The following is a 20,769-nucleotide window of genomic DNA, read 5'->3' on the forward strand; positions in this document are numbered from 1 at the left end:
CTACCTCTTTCCTGGTCCTAGGACCAGTCTTCAAGTAAAAATAACAATTACTTTAATCTCTCAGGTAAAGGTTCTTCTCCCTTCCAGCAACACAGATCTCCTGTGACGAGTTCAAATACTCTGAACTTTCAACAGTTGTTCTGAATACTTTTTTGTCATCTTATGATCAAATAATGAGAGCATTGAGGGGATAACTGAATGGGCATGGTATAAAAGTCAGACTTTTAGTGTTTCTAAGTAGCAGAACCCTTTGGATAATTTAGAGGGCTGTGCGATATCCTCACCATGACTGCTGGGAAGTAATGGGATCTGACGTGCAGAGGTACTACATTGGCTGACAGTAATGACAAAGGTGAGAGCAAAGTACGTATGACTATCCTTGAGGTCCTCAGGAAAAAAAGAGTATTAGTCAGTTGAACTATGAGATGTAAGGGCCTTTACCAATAAGGAAGCCCATGCCCAGACATAATCCTTACACCCTGGCAGTAGAAACCATCATTGTGGTTTAGATCTCATCCTGTTCCTACAGTCCAGCAAGTTCAGGCCACAAAAGGTTTAAGCACTTTTTCCTTTGTTCTCATAGCAACAGTTGCCCATGGAGGTTCAGTTACAATAATATTAACATTTTAATATACACAAAGAAGTGCCTGGAATGTAGTAGGTATTGAAACTTGTTAAATGAAAGAAGCAAACTTTCGGACGTACCTTGAACTACTACAGTTTTATTCTTTCTCTAACCCCTCCCACTACCACCATCTTAAAACCACCATTTAATTAGTATTTTATAACAAGTTATTAAAGGCTTTCAAAGACCTTTGAACCTTCACCCTCTGGTAAGTTAATAACTTCTGATATGCGATTAAATGTCAGCTGAGTAGTAGTGGGCCTTAAGAGTTCAGAGGGACTGAGAAATGAAGGTTATTGTTTAGAAGAGTGGCTCAGTGTGCTTCGACAGTTGGTTAATATTTGAAAAGACTGGAGTCAAGAAGGCCTTCCATGTGCTAGGAAATGAAGGAGCAAAGGTCCAGAGGTGGAAATGTATACAGTGTGATTAAGGGATTTTCTGATTGATAGTAAATATAGTCAATAAAAAACTTTTATTGGAAGCCTAGCCTGTGTTTGAAGCATTAAGCTAGGTGCTGGGATACAGAGATTAGAGATAAAGATAATGATGAAGATATTGTTGAAGTGAATTGCTGAGAAGCTAGAGAAAGGGCCAATTACCATAATCTGAGGCTCAGGAGGAATTGGTGCAAAGATCATCTGGTATGATATATATGAACTGTATATACAAACTGATATGTGTAGCTGAACTGATAATGCCAAAAAAAAAAATGACTAGGTTTTTTATTAAGATGAATCCATTAAGGTCATATTTTCTGTTGGTGCCATTCTTGGAGACCTCCTCCAACCCTATACATTTATAAATGTTTTTCTTGAGGGACTGAGATGGAAGTGGACATATAAAAGGAAAGGTCTGGGCAAATACATAAGTAGGTAGTAAAATCAAGGAACAAATGATCTCAACAAAATTGCCCTTCTTGAAATGGATGAAAATGATGAAAGCCAATCACGTTGCATGATGAACTTGGGGTATAGAATATGAAATATTTAAAATTGCTTTATTTCATGATGTTTCAGATGTAATAGGAACTTGTTGCATAGATGGTGTAAAAACAATCTAGTAATAAAATCTTAGGTATTTAATACAAGGTGAAGAAAGATGCAATGCATAAATCATGCCATTTTAGGCTTAATTTTCATAAGGCTATGCCTGTCTTTATAAGACTATATACCAGGAGTTCTCAAGCCTTTTGGTCTTAGAACCGTTTTATTCTCTTAAATCGTTGAAAACCACAAAGACCATTTATTTAAGTTATAACCATTGATATTTGTTATATTAGAAATTAAATAGATATTAAAAATATTTACTATTTAAAAATAACCGAAAAGATGGGCATGGTGGCCCACGCCTATAATCTCAACACTATGCGAGGCTGAGGTGGGTGGATCACTTGAGGTCAGGAGTTCGAGACCAGCCAACATGGTGAAACCCTGTCTCTACTAAAATACAAAAATTAGCCAGGCGTGGTGGTGGGCGCTTGTAATCCCAGCTACTCAGGAGGCTGAGGCACGGGAATCGCTTGAACCCAGGGAGATGGAGGTTGCAGTGAGCCGAGATTGCACCACTGGACTCCAACCTGGGTAACAGAGTGAGACTCTGTCTCAAAAAAAATAAATAAAAATAAAAATAACAGTAAGTTCATTGCATATTAACATAAATAACATATTTTTATTAAAAATAACTATTTTCCAAAAAAATCAAAAAAGCAATACCACTCTTCTATTTTAAATTTTTTCAAATCTCCCTTTTCTAAAAAAAAAAATATTGTGTAAGTTTTAGGGGTACAAGTGCAATTTTGTTGCACGGATATATTGCTTAGTGGTGAAGTCTGAGAATTTAGTGTATCATCACCCAAATAACATACGTTGTACCCATTAGATAATTTTTCAACACCCACCCCCCTCTCACCCTCTTGAGTCTCCTTTGTCTATCATTCCACACTCTTTTCCTATGTACACATTATTTAGTACCCACTTAAAGTGAGAACATGTGGTATTTGACTTTGAGTTTTTTCAACTCTGGCTTAATAGAAGACAGCTGAAATCTCAGAATGCTTCTTCATCCAGTCTGTTGTGAATATGTTGCTTTGATTGAAGTATCTAAGGAAAATCCAGTTTAACACAGATGTGTAGCTGAAAAGGAAACATCTTTTAATATGTTCAGATAATTGTGGATATTCTCCTTTGATACTATAGCAAAACTTTTCAAGTGCTAATTTCTTAAAGGCTGGTTATAATTTGAAATCTGAAAACATATCTATTTAATTGTCGTCTGCTATTTGAAAATTTATTGGTCTGTCTTGTACTTTGAATGGATATTTTGCCCATGTATGATTTTATAACATCCTGTATTGGCCTTTTGGAAAATTTGATTTACTATTACAGAGTTTCTAAATGTCGACAAATTTTATTATAGGATATTTAAAAAAGTCTAATGTCCCTGCCAGTCTCATCAGAAAATTCTTTAAGATTAGAAAGCCGTTAAGATCATCATCACACTTACAAGTTTTACAAAATTCTAATTTTACTCAAAACTTTATATTTTATCATTGACAAAGCTCTCAGTTGCTTTCCTTAGTGACTGACTCACTTTGTTCATTTTCCAGAAAATGTTTACCAAATGCTGCTGCCTGAATACCAGAGTCTGTACTGTCAGTTGATCTTTCAAGTAAAAAGTGGTGTTCTATGAAAAACAGCTAGTTCAGCTGCAACTGAGATGATATAAGTGTTTCTCCTGGAGCAAACCACCACTTCCATTTGTAGCAGAAATGCTGTATGTATACTTTCCATTGTTATTGCCCATAACATTTTAAAAAATATACTCAAGGGTGGAGATTTTTTAAAAAATAAGTGTTATTGCTTCATCAAGAACAGTTAAATGAAACTGGATTTTTTAAACTGAGTTTGAGTTAATGAAGAATGCAGCAATTATTAGTAAAATTTGGTGCTCCACCTTGATTCATACTGACACTCCAGGAGTTTTACCCACTATTTCTTTTGTACCTTTAGTGCAAATGTTAATATGGTAGGAAAGGTAAATGACATCTTTAGTATTATTATAAAAATCATTTTTACCCTGTATACTCTTCGAAACTACACGTTGAGAATTGCTGATGAAGGTGTTTTAGTTTATCATAAGCACTGAAAAGATTTACTTAATTCACCAATTTCTCCTGAATATTTGTTTATATAAAACAAGACTATATGTATAGACCTACCCTTTTATTAATGGTAGAGATCTAGGAAAATTAATTTCTAAGAACTAGCCAGGATATTTGGAATGTGAATAAATCATATATCCAGAAAAAAGCTTTAGAAGATTGTCTATGACTGAAAGTCAAACAGCTCTCATTTTCTATTATACTGTTCTTTTTGAAAGAATTTACCAATTTTATATGGTATTTATGATTAAACATACACCATGTAATTTAACATTTTTAATGTCACTTTTACATCATAGGTATTAAAGATTAGCATTTTTATTGTCTATATTTTAAAGCTCAAAGAATAACATTTAGGCTGGGTGCGGTGGCTCATGCCTGTAATCCCAGCACTTTGGGAGGCCGAGGCAGGTGGATCACGAGGTCAGGAGATCGAGACCATCCTGGCTAACACAGTGAAACACCGTCTCTACTAAAAATACAAAAATTAGCTGGGCATGGTGGCGGGCGCCTGTGGTCCCAGCTACTCGGGAGGCTGAAGCAGGAGAATGACGTGAACCTGGGAGGCGGAGCTTGCAGTGAGCCGAGATCGCACCACTGCACTTCAGCCTGGGCAACAGAGTGAGACTCTGTCTTAAAAAAAAAAAAAAAAAAAAAATTTTAGATTCTTGACTTTCATTAATTCATCTTAGACTTCACGTGAAAATATCTGCATATCTTCAAATGCTTACATTCTTAAGAAGTATCTCAGCTGTTTACACATGATAGAAATAACTAAATGGAAAAAAATTGCAGTTGGAAATTCAATATTTTTTATTTGATCTGATAAAAATGTGACATTTGCGAATTGGACTGTAATTTTCTGTCTTTCTCTCTGAAAATAAGTTCAAAAATTTCCCTCTAATTCTTTTACTAGATAAGAAACCTACTTCGTTGTAACTCTTGATATATGTGTGTATTTAGGAACTTAAGCTTTTCTGCTAACAAATGTTATGTCATAATTCTTGAGGATAGTAGTATGTTGTGATGGGTTTTCAGTAAACTACAGGAGCAGCCCTATTTGTTTAAACCCTAGTTTAACCTGATTATTAACAATTAAATTGTGTTTTCTTCTAACAATTAAAGTGTATTTAAATTTATTGGTCCCTTGCTTCACAGATTTATCTCAGTATGTGGTGTATTCAAACAGAATTTTGTATTTTTAATTAGGGGATTAGATAACCAATTCTGAAGAGCCAAAAAGATTGTTAGGCATCATATTGCTTAACCATCTAATATACCGTAAGTGTGTATACACTATGCTGTGGGAGCCATCTATCAGGCAGGCTTGTTTTTCAGGCAGTATTTTAAAAAGTGGACATGTGCAGAAACTGTGAGCACAATTAGCGCCAAGCAGATAAATCCAGCTCTAATCCTGTTTACGGTCTACATCAGACAGATGTGCCAAGATTGATTTAGACAAGCCCGAGGCTTACAGTAATATTTTTAAAAGTGCCATTCACTGTTCTATTTTTGTTAAACCTTTGCTAAATATTCTTAAGTCTTGCTGGTTTTGCTCTTCTTATTAACCACCGTAACCTACTTTAAGCAGGTCCCGCTTTGCTCTCATGGTGACAAGGTAACCTGCCAGGAGAGGTTATCTTTATTCCCTGTAATTAAGTTGACTTTTCCCCCCAAGAAAATACAACAATAGGAAGTGGGTGCTGAATTAAATAAATAGCATGATACCCAGTAGATGTATACTTAAGTCCCTTGCAAGAGCAGATGGTCCCCAGTATCTCTGTAAGTAATGTGAGAGGACAGTTAATGTTCTGAAACAACTAGCTATAACCAGTATGATACTAATGAACCAGTAGATTTCAAATAATAAACCACATGCCGCCAAGCAAAATTATATATCATTCATAAGGATTTAATTATCATAACTTGCAAAAAAGTGTCAATACATGATTTCTATATTTTTATCTACTGATATCAAATATCAATTTATGAATAGAGTTTCATTTCATATTTTTTACCAATAAAGGTATGTTTTAACATTAAGATAGAATTAAAGTTATATTTAAAATACATGCCCCAAAGTATGCGGTGATTTTTTTTTTTAACTCCTGTTTTACTATACTGTCTGCATGTATTGGGCTGTATATGGAAATGTAGCTTTTACATACAATTAGGAAAACAATTGCTTTTATTTCTGGCAGAAACTTGTACTGTAGCAGAAGTGGCTAGCATGGGAATCAGAGTAGTTATCTTGTAGATGAAAACTGAAGCAGACATAAAAGATGTAATATTTTTTCAGCACTCAAAAATTTATAAGTAAAATTTTATAAACAAAAAGCAGTTTTTTTCTGATTCATGTGGAAAATAAAATGAGTCTGAGTCATTCTTAAGGTGATACCGCAAAGGTGTATAGATAAGAAGTCCATTTTTAAATATACCCGAAACAACAGTTTTTTCTCTCAATATGATTTGTTTTCCCTTTTTTCTCTTTAATCATGTTTCCCATAGTATTTGTATATTTTAAGAATGTCCAAAAAATGTTTTGCAGTGGGGGTTGAGGAGAAAGAAAGACCTTTTTAGATTTCAGCTGATCCTATCAGATGATCTCTAGAACCTTGAACCTTCAACCTTCACTGAAGTTAGCTGGAGGGCTTTTCAGCTGGAAACCTGAGAAACCTTAGAAACCTGCTTTAGCTCTCTCTCAAGTCTAGGAAGCCAGGGGCCTACGGCCTCACGGAGCCAGCCGGTCCACTCCTCATATAAGAACTTCAGTAACAATACAAAGACATAGCAAAGCACCATCTAATCTGATAACTCATTAAACAATATTTAGATGGCTCAAGACTTTAAATAAAAACATTTTAAGCTTGTTTAGAATACTAACAAGTTTTATTCTCAAAGACTATATTCAGAGTGAGAAAACAATTTTCCTTAAAACTAATATTATACACATGTTCATATATGTTAGGAACTAGTTATATGCAAAATCAAGTGCATCTTGTGATTAGAACTGGTCAGATTTATTCATGTAGCATAAATGGTTAATATTGCCAAAATGAGTAATAGATCAGATTTTCTATGTGAGATATTGACATCTGAGAGATTTACGGTGTTTCACTGTTGTGAAAAATGGAGTGCTGAAGAACATTTGTCTATTGTTTTACATTTGTAAAAGAATTAAGAAATTACTAATTTCAAATAATAACTAAATATTTCTTCTAAGCCTATAGTTTTTCTTTTTAATTTCTTCTTGTAACATTGGCAAAAAGACCATTCATGTGAAAACCTCAGATTTTGATCTGTACACAAATGCAGGAGTAGAGATTGGAAGCTTGAGCTGGCAAAGCAGGAAATACTGCTCAGATCCTTACAAGGATTTTCAGAATTTTCACTGTTGGGTCCTCCGGGTTGCTGCAGTCTAACTTCCCATCTCCTTGAAGGCAGCCCCAGTTTCTGATGAAATACTATTCAGTTAGTTTATACATATGCTGTCTTGCTGTTTTCCTGAGGACTACAGGCAGAACTGTGATTCACCTACTGTTTTAAGTTTGGCTAGATTTAAAAACAGATTATCTTACTTCTATGTGGAATCCAAAAAAGTCAAACTTATAGAAGCAGAGAGTACAATTACGGTTGTCAAGAGCTAGGGGAGGGAAGACAAGGAGATGATGGTTAAAGGTACAAAATTTCAGTTAGAATGAATAAGTTCTAGATCTATTGTATAGCATTGTGACTATGGCTAATAATGTATACTTGAATATTGCTAATACCTGAAAATCGCTAAGAGACTACGTCTTAAATGTTCTCACAACATACCAAAAAAAGGTGTGAGGTAATGAATATGTTAACTAGCTTGATTTAATCATTTCACATTGTAAACATGTATCAGTACCTCATTTTATTTTCCATATGAATCAGAAAAATACTGCTTTTTGTTTATAATATCTTGTACAACATAGATACAATTTTTAGTGGTTAATTATATTGTAATATATACAGAAATATGTATTATTTTTATTGGTCAATTATACTGTAATAAAACTGCAAAAAATAAAGTTGTAATTAAAAAATAATTTGGAAGAAAAAATTAGCAAGTGGTTGGAGATTGAGGAAGATGGGACCAATAAGTCCTCCAAGGAGAGTCATACATTGTTTTTTTTTTTTAAGTCCATTATTAATCTTACAATATTTAATATGTATAATTTCTTGACACTTATTAATCCAATTAAGTATGAGAACACTGTGGATAAATCTAAAAACCTTAAAGTTGAGTAAAATAAACCAGATACAAAGAAGCACATACTTTATGGTTACATTTATATGAAGTTCTAGAAAAGGCAAAACTTAGCTATAGTAAAAATCAAAATCATGGTCCTGAGGGAATAACTAGAGAGTGGTATGAGGGAGCTTTCTAGAATAGTGGGAAAATTCTATATCTTTATTGGGATAGTGATTATGTGAGTGCATATACTTAAAAAAACTCACGGAATTATGCTGTTACAAATCTGTAATTTTTTTTGGTAATTTATACCTTAATAAAAAACAAAACAGATGAGAGGGTTAGTGATTGTTTCCTTGAAGAAGTTCTTTACATGGGTCTGTTGTCAACGAGTTGTAGTAAAAACCATCCAAAATGCTTGGATTCAAATCTTAGATCTGTTCCTACCAGATGTATGACCACAGACAAGTTACTTACATTCCGTCTTCAGTTTCTTCTCTTTTAGGAAAAAGCATCTAGTTTTTGTTGTAGAGATTAAATTAGATAATACAAATGAAGTACAGAGAGCAGCGTCTGGTGTGTAACACATGTTCATTATTAGCTACCCTTATTTTTTAGGGAATGGAAATTTTTAAATTAAAACTAATCAAACTATTTTAGGATAAGCAAGTGAAACAATCTTTTTTTCAATCCATCACAAATATTTTCACTGAAGACAAATTAGGCATTTATATAAGCAAACTACAGTGTCATTACCATTCAAATTTTCATATGCATATTCATACATGCATATGAAAGCATTACACATATGTATTCTATAAATATATACAAAACAGTAATGGAAATGTGCTGTACTATTTGGAACATCTTTCTAGTCAGCCCTGCATTTTATTTACTTTTGAGACAGGGTCTCACTCTGTTGCCCAGGCTTGAGTGCAGTAGTGTGATCTCAGCTCACTGGAGCCTGGATGTCCTGGGCTAAAGGAATCCTCCTACCTCAGCCTCCTGAGTAGCTGGGACCACAGGAAAGCACCACCATGCCCAGCTTATTGGGTTTATTTTATTTTTTATTTTTGTAGAGATGAGGTCTCACTATGTTGCCCAGGCTGGTCTCAAACTCCTGGGCTCAAGTGATCCTCCTGCCTCAGCCTCTCAAAACACTGCGATCACAGGCATTAGCCACTACACTGACCTCTACATTTTAATAGCTGAGTAGCCTTCTGTTATATGAATATACTTTTTTTTTTTTTTAACAGAACCAATACTCCATTATTGTACATTTAGGTTGTTTCCAAGTTTCACTCAAATAATGCTTGGGTAAGTAGGTATTTGTATTTATTATTACTATTTTTTTGAGATGGAGTTTCACTCTGTTGCCCAGGCTGAAGTGCAGTGGTGTGATCTTGACTCACTGCAACCTCCGCCTCCTGGGTTCAAGCGATTCTCTTGTCTCCACCTCCTGAGTAACTGGGATTACAGGTGCACACCATCATGCCTGGCTCATTTTTATATTTTTAGTAGAGACGGGGTTTCAGCATGTTGGTCAGGCTGGTTTCGAACTCCTGACCCTGTGATCTGCCCACTTCCGCCTTCCAAAGTGCTGGGATTACAGGCCGTGAGCCACCACGCCTGGCCTGGATAAATATTCTTTTAGCTAAATTGTGCATATTTATCCCTTAGAGTAACTTCCTGGAAGTAAATTGCTGGATCAAAACCAGGTATATTTTAAAGAATTTTCTTTTTCTACATTAAAAATAATTATAATTCTGATTACAAGAAAGGAAATATGGAGCTTCATAAGAAAAAATTAGTCTCATATTTCATACCTCATATTGCATATGTAATAGGTAACCAGTGTTAAATTTGTTGTGTGTTTTCCACTGGGATTTCTTTCTATCTCCTTTAATAAAAGCAGGATCAGATCCCTCAGATTACTTTGTAACTGCTTTTATTCTACTTTTTCATACCTTTTAGCATGAATGTCTTTCCAGACCAGAATACAGAGATTTCACTTATTTATGAGCTGCAGAAGATGACTATGATTTATTCAACCATTCTCCTGTTGAAGAGCATGAATATTGCTTCAGATATTTTTGTTATTATAAATATTAGTGCAATTAACATTTTAAAGTCTTTTGATACATATTCCCAACTTGTTCTCCAGCAATTACCATTTTTGCATTCCCACCAGTACTGGGGCTACTTGCCTTTAGTTGCACCATAATTTAGCATTATTTTTGATCTTGTGCCAATCTAAAAGGCAAAAAGTGGTATCTTGTTGTTTTAATTTGCATTTCTTTGATTACTAATTAGATTGAACTTTTTCACATGTTCATTGGTCAATTTGCATTTCTTCTTTTGTGAAATGCCTGCTTGGGTCTTTTATGTACTTTACCATTAAAGTGTTTTTCTTGATTAAATAGATCATGTAACTGTCATATGTTGCAAATATTTCTGTCCATTTGGCCTTTGCTTATGACTTTTTATGAGCCTTTAGAACTTTAGAGGTCTTTATTAGGTATTCAATAATTTTAACATTAAATATATTGATCTCTGTCTTCCTTTGTGTCTGAGGGCTTTTCTGTTTATGGTTACGTAAATTTCTAATCTACAAATATTGGTGTATATTATGAAATAGGGCCCTATTTTTCTTTACAAAAGATTAGTCAGTTCTAAATCATCCTTTGCTATTTCTAGCAGAGCTTAGATGCCACCATTATCACATCAGTGAATTTTTAAATGTGTAATTGTTTCCTGATCTATTCACTTCTCTATTCCTAGATAACTTCTATTGTAATCGCTTTACCAAATATATCTGATAGGGTGTGTACTCCCCCTCATTACTTTATTTATTTATTTATTTATTTATTTAGAGACAGAGTCTCACTCAGTCACCCAGGCTGGAGTGCAGTGGCACGAACTCGGCTCACTGCAACCTCCGCCTCCTGGGTTCAAGGGATTCTCCTGCCTCAACCTCTTGAATAGCTGGGATTACAGGTGTGTGCCACCACACCTGGCTAATTTTTTTTTTATTTATTTTTTATTTTTTTATTTTTAGTAGAGACAGGGTTTCGCCATGGTGGCCAGGCTGGTCTCGAACTTCTGATCTCAGGTGATCTGCCCTTCTCGGCCTCCCAAAGTGCTGGGATTACAGGTGTGAGCCACTGTGCCTGGCCCCCTCATTGCGTTTAAAACATTTTCTTACTGTAATATATTTATTCCAAGAGAATTTTCAAATATTTCGTGAGATTCCTTGTCCATTCCTTACATCAAAAAGTACCACTGAGATTTTGATTGAAGTTCTATTATAAGTAGTTATTAATAAAGAGAATACTGGCATGGAAAATATGTAATCTTGGAACTTGTTGTTTCTCCACTTATTCAGTCCTTTGTCTCTCAGTAGATTTTGAATGGCTGTTTATCCCACACGAGTCTAGAATCATTTTGCTAAGTTTATTCCTAGATATAATATGCTAATTGATATGGGATTTTTTTTTAATCTCCATTATACCTTCTTCTTGGGTGTAGACATATTTGTAGCCAGCTTCCTCACTGCATATTTTTTATTAGGCCTAATGGCCTTAAGTTTATTATTTTGGATTTTACAAAAAAAAATAACATCTTTAGTTAGTTTCAACTCCTCCTTTCCCCTTAACTCTGTCAATTACTGTCTTTTATTTTACTTTCCTTGTGTATTGACTAGAATGCCTAGAATAATTGAATGGTATGAGTAATAATAGAAATTCTTGTCCTGTTTTTGGAAATCATTCTGGATTTCAGTAAGTGTGATGTTGGCTCTTGGTTTAGTATCTTTAAATTTGCAATTTACAAGATATTTTACATTGGAATAGTCATTGAGTTGTTAAGTAAAGTAAAGCACAAACATGTTAAATTCAGACTGAAGTACAGGACTTCAATGAAAAGTGAAAACAGTTTATTTCATCACTTTCATTTTTTCTTTCCCTCAGTGGCTGTTTGTACCCCCCTACCCCGCTCCACCCCCCAGCTTCCTTCCTTTGTGCTGTTATTGTTCTAGGTTTGACTACATAAAAAGAGACTCTAAATTTATATGTGATACAAGAGCATAACTAATATTATAAAATTAGTCTAGAAGAAGTTATTTGCAACCTATATAATAAGGGACTAATTTCAAGATTATTTGAAGGACTTTAAAAATTGGTAAGAAAAAAAATAGACAACCATTTAGAATAAGGCAAAGCATGTGTAGAGGCAACTCTTAAAAAAAAAAAAAGTGAGCTGGGTGTGATGATGCACACCTGTGGTCCCAGTTACTAGGGAGGCTGAGGCAGGAGGATCACTTGAGCCCAGGAGTTCAGGGCTGTAGTGCACCACAGTCACACCTGTGAATAACCATGCCACTCTAGACTGGGCAAACATAAGAAGACTCTGTGTCTTAAAAAAATGAAATGAAAAGATATTCAGTTTTATTAATTGTTTGACTAGCTGGTTTTTAGAAAATACCCACAAATATAACCATGTCTACAAGTTTTCTTAAGGTGGGTAAGAGATACATCTTATCTATATGCATTCACCTATGTGAAGCAGACACCCAGTAACATCCCCATGTGGAAGACAAGCTTCCTTAAACTTCACAGGACAGTATTTCCCATGTAGTCCATCATAGGGTGAGGATTTTTCAGGACCTTTGGTAAACCTGCTTGCTTTCATTCTTGAGGGTAGAGGAAGGGTGCAAGACTTCCCTGGTTTCTCCCAAGCGTTTTGGGGACCCTGGTCATAAGCCTACTTGCTCAACAGGTGCAAATGACTGATAATATGCTGACCAGATGCAAGTGTACCACCGATGATTTGCTGTGACTGAGTTTGGTTTCCTCTGCATATACTATCCAGCTTTTTGTTTCCAATATATTCTTCCTTAAGGGAACCAGGACTTCTTGGGGAATCCAGATGAGCTTGAAACACTGTTTTTGTAAGAGAAGGGCTGTTTTCAAAGACATATATAGTTTGTAACAAAGGAGTTAGATTGAAGGGACTCTCACTGTTCAGTCTGTGAGAAGTATGAGTATTAAAATGGAGACAAGAATTTTAGTTAATTGGAATGTTGAGTTTGTAAAAGGCTATAACTTCATAATATGATCGAGGGGAACAAACAATCTAAAATGTGTTAAAGTAGCATTTTCAAAGTGTGGTCCGGGGACTCTCAGGGTTAGTGAGGTCACAACTGTTTTTATAATATTGCCAAACTTCTGGCCAAAGCAGAAGTTTTGGAAGTCTTTTTTTAATGTCTAAAACACTTCTACTTTGAGAGTCAATTGAAATGGTCTTTTCCACAATCATTATTTTCTGACCTATGGTTTAAAGATAAGTCATGAAAATTTTATGCCACTATTTTTTTTAAGTCTGATTATGGATAAATTCAGGGGGCTATTTCCTCCTAGATTGACAGAGTTTATAATGTTTCCTACTCACAATAATTGTACTTCTGCTTCCTCTTTGCATGTGTTACTTTAGTGGAAATGTATATTTCCTTTTCTTTAAGGCTGCCTTCAACAATTTGTCATAAAGTCATTTCTATTAGTGAATTCTATTTTTTCTGTTACTTTACTCTATCCTTAGTACCAAAGAGCTCCTTGTGTGACACCAATTTATTACTAAAATGTTGCTTTGTTTATGTTCTTGGAATTCTTCATACATTGACTGTCCTCAGATGTTGAATGTTGTAGGCCTGTGTGGCAGGACTCTCTTCCATTTACTCTATTTTTAATCTAATTCTTGACAAAATAAACCCAATTTTTCTTTTCTTCCCCTTTCCCTCTCCTGTAGGGACTGGCATAAAGGGCAATCCATAAAATTACAAATGATGATTTTTTTTGGTTTTAACTATTATTCATACATTTAAGATATGGACTCAATTTTTATTTCTTACCAGTAATTCATTTTATTTTTTAACTTTTAGGTTCAGGGGTACACGTGCAGGTTTGTTATATAGGTACATTTGTGTCATGTGGGTTTGTTGTACAGATTATTTCATCACCCAGGTATTAAGCCTAGTACCCATTAGTTATTTTTCTTGATCCTCTCCCTTCGCCCACTTTCTACCCTCTGGTAAGCCCCAGTGTTTGTTGTTCCCCTCTATGAAACACAATGGTTTTAATTGGAAAATTTAATTTTTTTTCAGGTGATTCGAAGTATGACTTGCTATCTAAAGAAGAATTTATTGAACTCAAAGACATATTCTCTGTGAAACTGAAACGGCGTTGTTCTGTTAAACAGCAGAGAAGTGGTACTTTATTAGGTATCACACTGTTCATCTGCTTGAAAAAGGAACAAAATAAACTAAAGAATTCTACACTTGATCTTATTAATTTAAGTGAAGACCACTGTGACATATGGTTTAGACAGTTCAAGAAAATATTGGCAGGTAAGTACTCCTCATGGGAAATTTTAATCAGCCCAGTTTCCTTGATATAGATGATTAATCTAGACATGTTTTGAGTAAAAACAATTTTAGTGATGTTGAGATAGTTTCCTTCTGTTCCTAGTTTTTGTCGTGAGAAAGTGTTGAAATTTGTGAAATACTTTTTCTACATTAATTGAGATAATCATATTTTTCCCTACATCCTATTAATATGGTATCTTACATTAATTGATTTTCATGTGTTTAACATCCTTGCATTCCAGGAATAACTCCCCCACGGCCATGGTGTATAATCTTTTAAAGATGCTATTGAATTTGGTTTGTTAATATTTTGTTGAGGATGTTTGCATCAATATTCATAAAACATATTGTTCTGCAGTTTTTCTGTACTGTTTGTCTGACTTTGGCATCAGGGTAATACTGGCCCCATAGAATGAGTTAGGAAGTAACTCTTGAATGACTATTTTCATGAAGAAGCTTCAATAATCTGAAATAAAATACTTAAACAATTTAGTTCACCTGAGAGTTGTTTTTAGAAGCGTATTTATTTTTCTATTAATGTCTCTTTTGAACTATATAAGAATGTATTCTCCTTCCACTCACACATTGATGGCAAGTGTGTATATGTACTCTGTGGCCTGAAATAAGAATTTTTTGAATAATCTTAAGAGGCCATGCTTTATACTGTAGTAATTGAGAATTACCTATTTCACAGTAGCTTTTTCTAAAGGTTAATTTCCAGAGAAAAGAGAACATGTTTGTTAGGATATATCTCTTAATGAATTCAGTGTATCTGAAATTTCTAAATGACATTTTCATATTTTGCATAATAAATAAAATTCATAAGTACAAATATAATGCAATTCATAAGTACAAATATAATGCAATTCATAAGTACAAATATAATGCAATTTGGATTTCTAGAAGTTATCTAGTTAAAATATGATCTTAGGATTTATTTTTTTTGGTCTTAGATTTATGAATCTTGCTTGTTTTTCTGTTAATTCATTTCTTCTTGTTTGCCACATCAATCAGATCAGAGTAGAGGCAGCTTGTATAGTTGATGGCACAGTTTAGGGTTAGATGGCACAGGATAGAAATGGGTGCTAGACAAAGAGCAGTCACAGAGCGATGTTAGAAATTTCCAGTTCCAGCATCATTGATCAAGAAAACCATGAGGACCCAAGTTGATCAAAGGCAGCCAGCCAATAATGTTATGCTCATGGGAGATGAGCTGAAGTGACATTACATTAAAATTGGAAGACCCTCTTACTAAGTAGCTCCATGCTTCCCTGCTAGCCCCTTCGGGACTTCCAAGAAGACTTGATTATTTCAAGAAGGCAAGAACCCACAGAGGCCGTAGTTTAGTTTATCTCTCTGGAAACAGAGAGAATATGTATAATTAAATAAAAACACTTTAATAGTGAATCCTTTACAGTGTTATTTGAAATTTATGTCAAGTGATTTAAAAAGTAAAAATAAAAATGAAAATAATTTCAGTGGAAGTAAATTTATTAACATGACCAGGAATACATAAAACTTGCATGGTCTTGTCTATAAAATAAGGATATGTCATTTAATTAGGAGAGTCAAAGCTCTTTCTTGCACTTAAGGTCTGAGGAACTCTTCTCCCATGGGGCTTATGAAGGGCTATGCTGAGGCAACTTCCTCAATATATCTCAGCCATAAAACCAAGATAAAGTAAGAAGCAGACGACATCACAACAAAGCTCAATTCAGTAAAAGCAATTTTATAGGAGTAGAGGGATTTGTCAAAAACAAAAACAACAACAACAACAAAAAGTTCAAATATTTATTCAGCTTAATGAGTGATGTTTTGGTTTGATCTAGGGTTAAAATCTCGACAAATTACAGAGATGAATAAACTACATATCCTTTAGTCTACCATCCTCTGAAAATGTTACTTTTTTAAACTTTGATTTTGATAAGAGCTGGAGGCACTCATGGAGTCATTCTCTGGCATGGTCTTGGAGTACAGAGTGATTTTGCTGATTAAAAGCAAATAGATTGACTTTTAAAATCAACTCATACAAACAAACTGTTAAAATCCTCTAATGAAAGTGAAGAAACCTAACCAAGACTGACTGATACATTACTGCTCCATCTCTGCACCAAAGTGGACTCAGGGAGGCTTGTAGGAGATGCCAACTCCTTATCCTACTCCCCACAAAGACAGTTCTTGGCTATCTTCATCAGACACAAATGAATGGTAGAGGCTCCAAAGCTCTCTACCAATTCTTGTGTTACACTGGCACTTTTTTAAAAATTTATTTATTTTTTATTTATTTTTGAATGGAGTCTCACTCTGTCACCCTGGCTGGAGTGCAGTGGCGTGATCTTGGCTCACCGCACCCTTTGCCTCCCGGGTTTGAGCAATTCTCCCTGCCTCAGCCTCCTGAGTAGCTGGGATTACAGGCACCCGCCACTATGCCTGGCTAATTTTTGTATTACTTAGTAGAGATGGGGTTTCGCCATGTTGGACAGGCTGGTCTTGAACTCCTGAGCTCAGGCAATCTACCCACCTTGGTCTCCCAAAGTGCTGGGATTACAGGCGTTAGCCACAGCACCTGGCTGGCACTTCTCTTAAAATTAATATCTCAAGTTTTTTCTTTAAGAATCTTCTTTCAATTGCAGGTCCATGTAGTTCTGGTATTCATTAAAGTGCCTATCCCAGGGGTTTTGGTATGTTGTGTTTCAATTTTCATGTTTCAATTTTTTTGATTTATGCATTAATTTTGTTTATTCAAAATTCAGGTGCAAGTTGTTTAGTTTCCATGTATTTGTGTCGTTTTGAGAATTCCTCTTGTTCTTCATTTCTAATTTTATTTCATTATGACCTCAGAAGACACCTGAAATGATTTTGATTTGTTTTATCTTATTGAGACTTGACTTACGACTATGTGGTCAATTTTAGAGAATGTTCCATGTACAGATGTGAAAAATGTATATTCTGTGTTGTTGGGTGGAATATTCTGTAGAAGATGTCTGTCAGGTCCATTTGGTCAAGAGTCTGATTTAAGTCCAGAGTATACCTTTGTTAGTTTTCTGCCGTGGTGATCTGTCTGGTGCTGTCAGTGGGGTGTTGAAGTCCCCCACTATTATTGTATAGCTTTCTTTTTCCGTAGGTCTAGTAGTATTTGTTTTATGAACCTGGGTGCTCCAACATTGAGTGCATATTTATTTAGGATAGTTAAATCTTCTGGTTGAATTGAACCCTTTATCATTATATAATGCCCTCCTTTGTCTCTTTTTGATGTTGTTGGTTTGTCTGTTTTTTCTCATACAAGTATAGCAACATCTGTTCTTTTTTAATTTTCTATTTGCATGCTAGATCTTTCTCCATCCCTTCACTTGGAGCCCATGGTTGTAATTACATGTGAGATGGGTCTCTTGAATTCAGCAGAAGGTTGGGTCATTTAAAAAAACTAATTTGCTATTCTGTGTCCTTTAAGTGGAGCATTTAGGCCATTTATGTTCTAAGTTAATATTGATATTTGAGGTTTTGTTCCTATACATTTGATATTTGAGTATTGTTAGGTAGTTGTTTTCTAGTTTGAATTGTGTAATTGCTTTATAAGATCTCTGAGCTTTGTACTTTTGTGTGCTTATATGGTAGCAAGTATTGTTCTTTTGTTTCCATGTTTAGAACTCCTTTGAGTATTTCTTGTATGGCAGGTGTGGTGGTAACAAATTCCCTTAGTGTTTGCTTGCCTGGGAAAGACTTTATTTCTCCTTCATTTATGAAGCTTAGTTTGGCAGATTATGAAATTCTTGGCTGGCATTTTTTTTTCTTTAAGGAGGCTAAAAGTAGGCCCCTGATCTCTTCTTGCTTGTAAGGTTTCTGCTGAGAAGTCGTCTATTAGTCTGATGGGATTTCCTTTATAGGTAATTTGGCCCTTTTCTCTAGATGCCTTTCAGATTTTTTCTTTGGTGTTGACCTTGCATAGTCTGATGGGCTATATTCCTTGGGGATGGTCATCTTGTATCTTGCAGGTGTTTTCTGAATTTCTTGTATCTGGATGTTAACCTCTCTAGCAAGATTAGGGAAACTTTCCTGAATTATTGCCTGAAATATGTTTTCCAATTTGCTTACTTCTTCCTCTTCTCCATCAAGAATGCCAGTAAGTCATAGGTTTGGTTGCTTTACATAATCCCATATTTATCAAAGGCTTTGTTCATTTCTCAGGTTCTTTATTTTTGTCTAACTGGGTTAATTCGAAAGGCTGGTCTTCAAGCTCTGAAATCTTGTCTTCTGCTTGGTGTAGTCTATTGTTAAAGCTTCCAAGTGTTGTTTTGTTTTGAGATGGAGTCTCACTCTGTTGCCTAGGCTGGAGTGCAGTGGCATGATCTTGACTCACTGCAACCTCTGCCTCCTGGGTTCAAGCGATTCTCCTGCCTCACCTTCTAGAGTAGCTGGGATCACAGGCGCGTGCCACCACACCCAACTAATTTTTGTATTTTTAGTAGAGACAAGGTTTTGCCATGTTGGCTGGGCTGGTCTTGAACTCCTGAACTCAGGTGATTTACCCACCTTGGCCTCCCAAAGTGCTGTGATTACAGGTGTGAGCCACCATGCCTGGCCTGCTTCCAAGTGTATTTTGATGTTCCCTTTAGTGAATTTTTCAATTCCAAAAGTTCTATTTGGTTTTATCTTAATATGGCTATCTCATGTTTCATATCCTGCATTGTGTTTCTGGTTTATTTGAAATGGATTTTAAATTTCTCTTGGATCTCACTGAGTTTCCTTGCAATACATATTTTGTTTTTTTAATCTGTCATTTCAAAGTTTTCAACTTGGTTAGGATCCATTGCTATAGAGCTAGTGCAATTCTTTGGAGGTATGAAGACACTCTTTTTGTAGTGTTGGAGTTCTTGGGCTGATTCCTTCTTATCTGAGGGAGCTGTTGATTCTTATTTTTGAATTTCCTATTGGTTGGGCGGGACTTAAACATTTTTTTTTCCCTTGAGGGTATGACTATGGTGTATGTTGTGTGTGATCATTCGACTTTGTTTCTGGGTGCTTTCAGGGGGCCAAGGCTCTTTATGGATTCCTTGGGTGTGGTAGCTTTCTTAGATGCTGCTTGTTGTAGCAACGTATTGGATTTGTGAGCTGACAGTCTATCTCATGTGGGGCTGAGGGTGCAGAAGTGTCAGGAAGCTTATTTTGTGGAGTAGCGCTAAGCCTTTCTGGTAGCGGGCTTTTTATTTGATAGTACAGTTCAGGCTGCAATCCAGTAGGTGGCACTTAAAAAATTTAAGAGCCAGCTTGCCCTCAGTTCGGCTGATGTCCAGTAGAAGCACCTGTCCTGACAGGGGAGTGGCAGGAAGAGATTGTGTTGGTGTGTGCTGAGGCCTTTGGGGTCGCTGGTTGTGGGTGCGGGGGAGGTGCACTAGCTCCTCATCCAGTGCTGGCAGGAATGCGATCTGCTTTTCTATTATACCCCATCACAGGGCTCATGACCTTCAGTTCATAAAGATTTTGTCCTTTGGTTCCCAGTCATAGTGTGGCTGTAGGTTATGTATATGCTTCTCTGAAGGCAACCACCAAAATGGTCTTGGGGCAGAGCCTCTTCCCCCAGTCTAGGGCAGGCAACTCCATGACTTGTATGTCCTCCATTGCTGGGACACTGCTGCTCTGTGTAGGGATGGGGAGTTGGGCCCCACCCCTTATGTCAGTCTAAATGGCATTGGCTCACTTTCAGCAGGGGTGGAGCCATCTTGAAAAATATGAAAAACTCTTTCTTTGAGTACCTGTGCTGGCCCCCAATGGGAAGAACCACTGCTGTGTCTTCAACTGTATATGGGGTGGGAGGATATTGCCACAGATGACCCCCTCTCCATATCCATTCCTTGATGTGGTGTTGCCCCCTTTAGCGATTGGCACTGTGCCCACCTTTCCTTTGTCCCAAGGGGTTTTGGCAAGTTGTGCCCCTCTCCCTTATAGGTGGCCTACACCGCGGGGTTAGATCTCTAGAGGTTCCACAGCTCCCTGGGAACTTGCTGGCCCCCTGGGCTTTTCAAAGTCAGAACAGGTTATGAGGTATGTTTGCAGGGGATCTGGTGTTACAGAGACTCAAGGGTGGAGAATCCCTGGGCAGAGCAGAGGCTCACCACTGGTGCACAAGCAATATGGTGGCCACCATCTCAGTTTGGGTCCTAGGGGAGTATGGGAACCCCTGCAGGAGCTAGCCACCCAGTTCTCTATCCCTGGGAAATTCCCAAATTGCCACCAATAACATTGCCCTGGGTCACAAGGGTGGGGCCTTGAGTTCTTTGGGGGTTGATCTCTGCCAGACTCTAGCTACTTTTCCTTTTTGCACCCCAGCTTCTTTCCACGGGCACTCCAAA

The 20,769-nt window shown here is 36.2% G+C and overlaps 1 protein-coding gene across 5 annotated transcripts in view; it reads left to right on the forward strand.

Annotated features, from left to right (window-relative positions):
- Positions 1–20,769, forward strand: part of CERKL (ceramide kinase like) — a 130,494-nt gene that overhangs the window by 39,736 nt on the left and 69,989 nt on the right. For all 5 annotated transcript variants that reach the window (XM_032755240.2, XM_032755244.2, XM_032755242.2 and 2 more), the window contains exon 2: positions 14,162–14,404. In XM_032755240.2, the coding sequence (XP_032611131.1) occupies positions 14,162–14,404 (243 nt within the window). The remainder of the gene's footprint in view (positions 1–14,161; positions 14,405–20,769) is intronic.

The sequence above is a fragment of the Hylobates moloch genome, unplaced genomic scaffold, assembly GCF_009828535.3.
Source record: "Hylobates moloch isolate HMO894 unplaced genomic scaffold, HMol_V3 SCAFFOLD_1, whole genome shotgun sequence".
NCBI lineage: Eukaryota > Metazoa > Chordata > Mammalia > Primates > Hylobatidae > Hylobates > Hylobates moloch.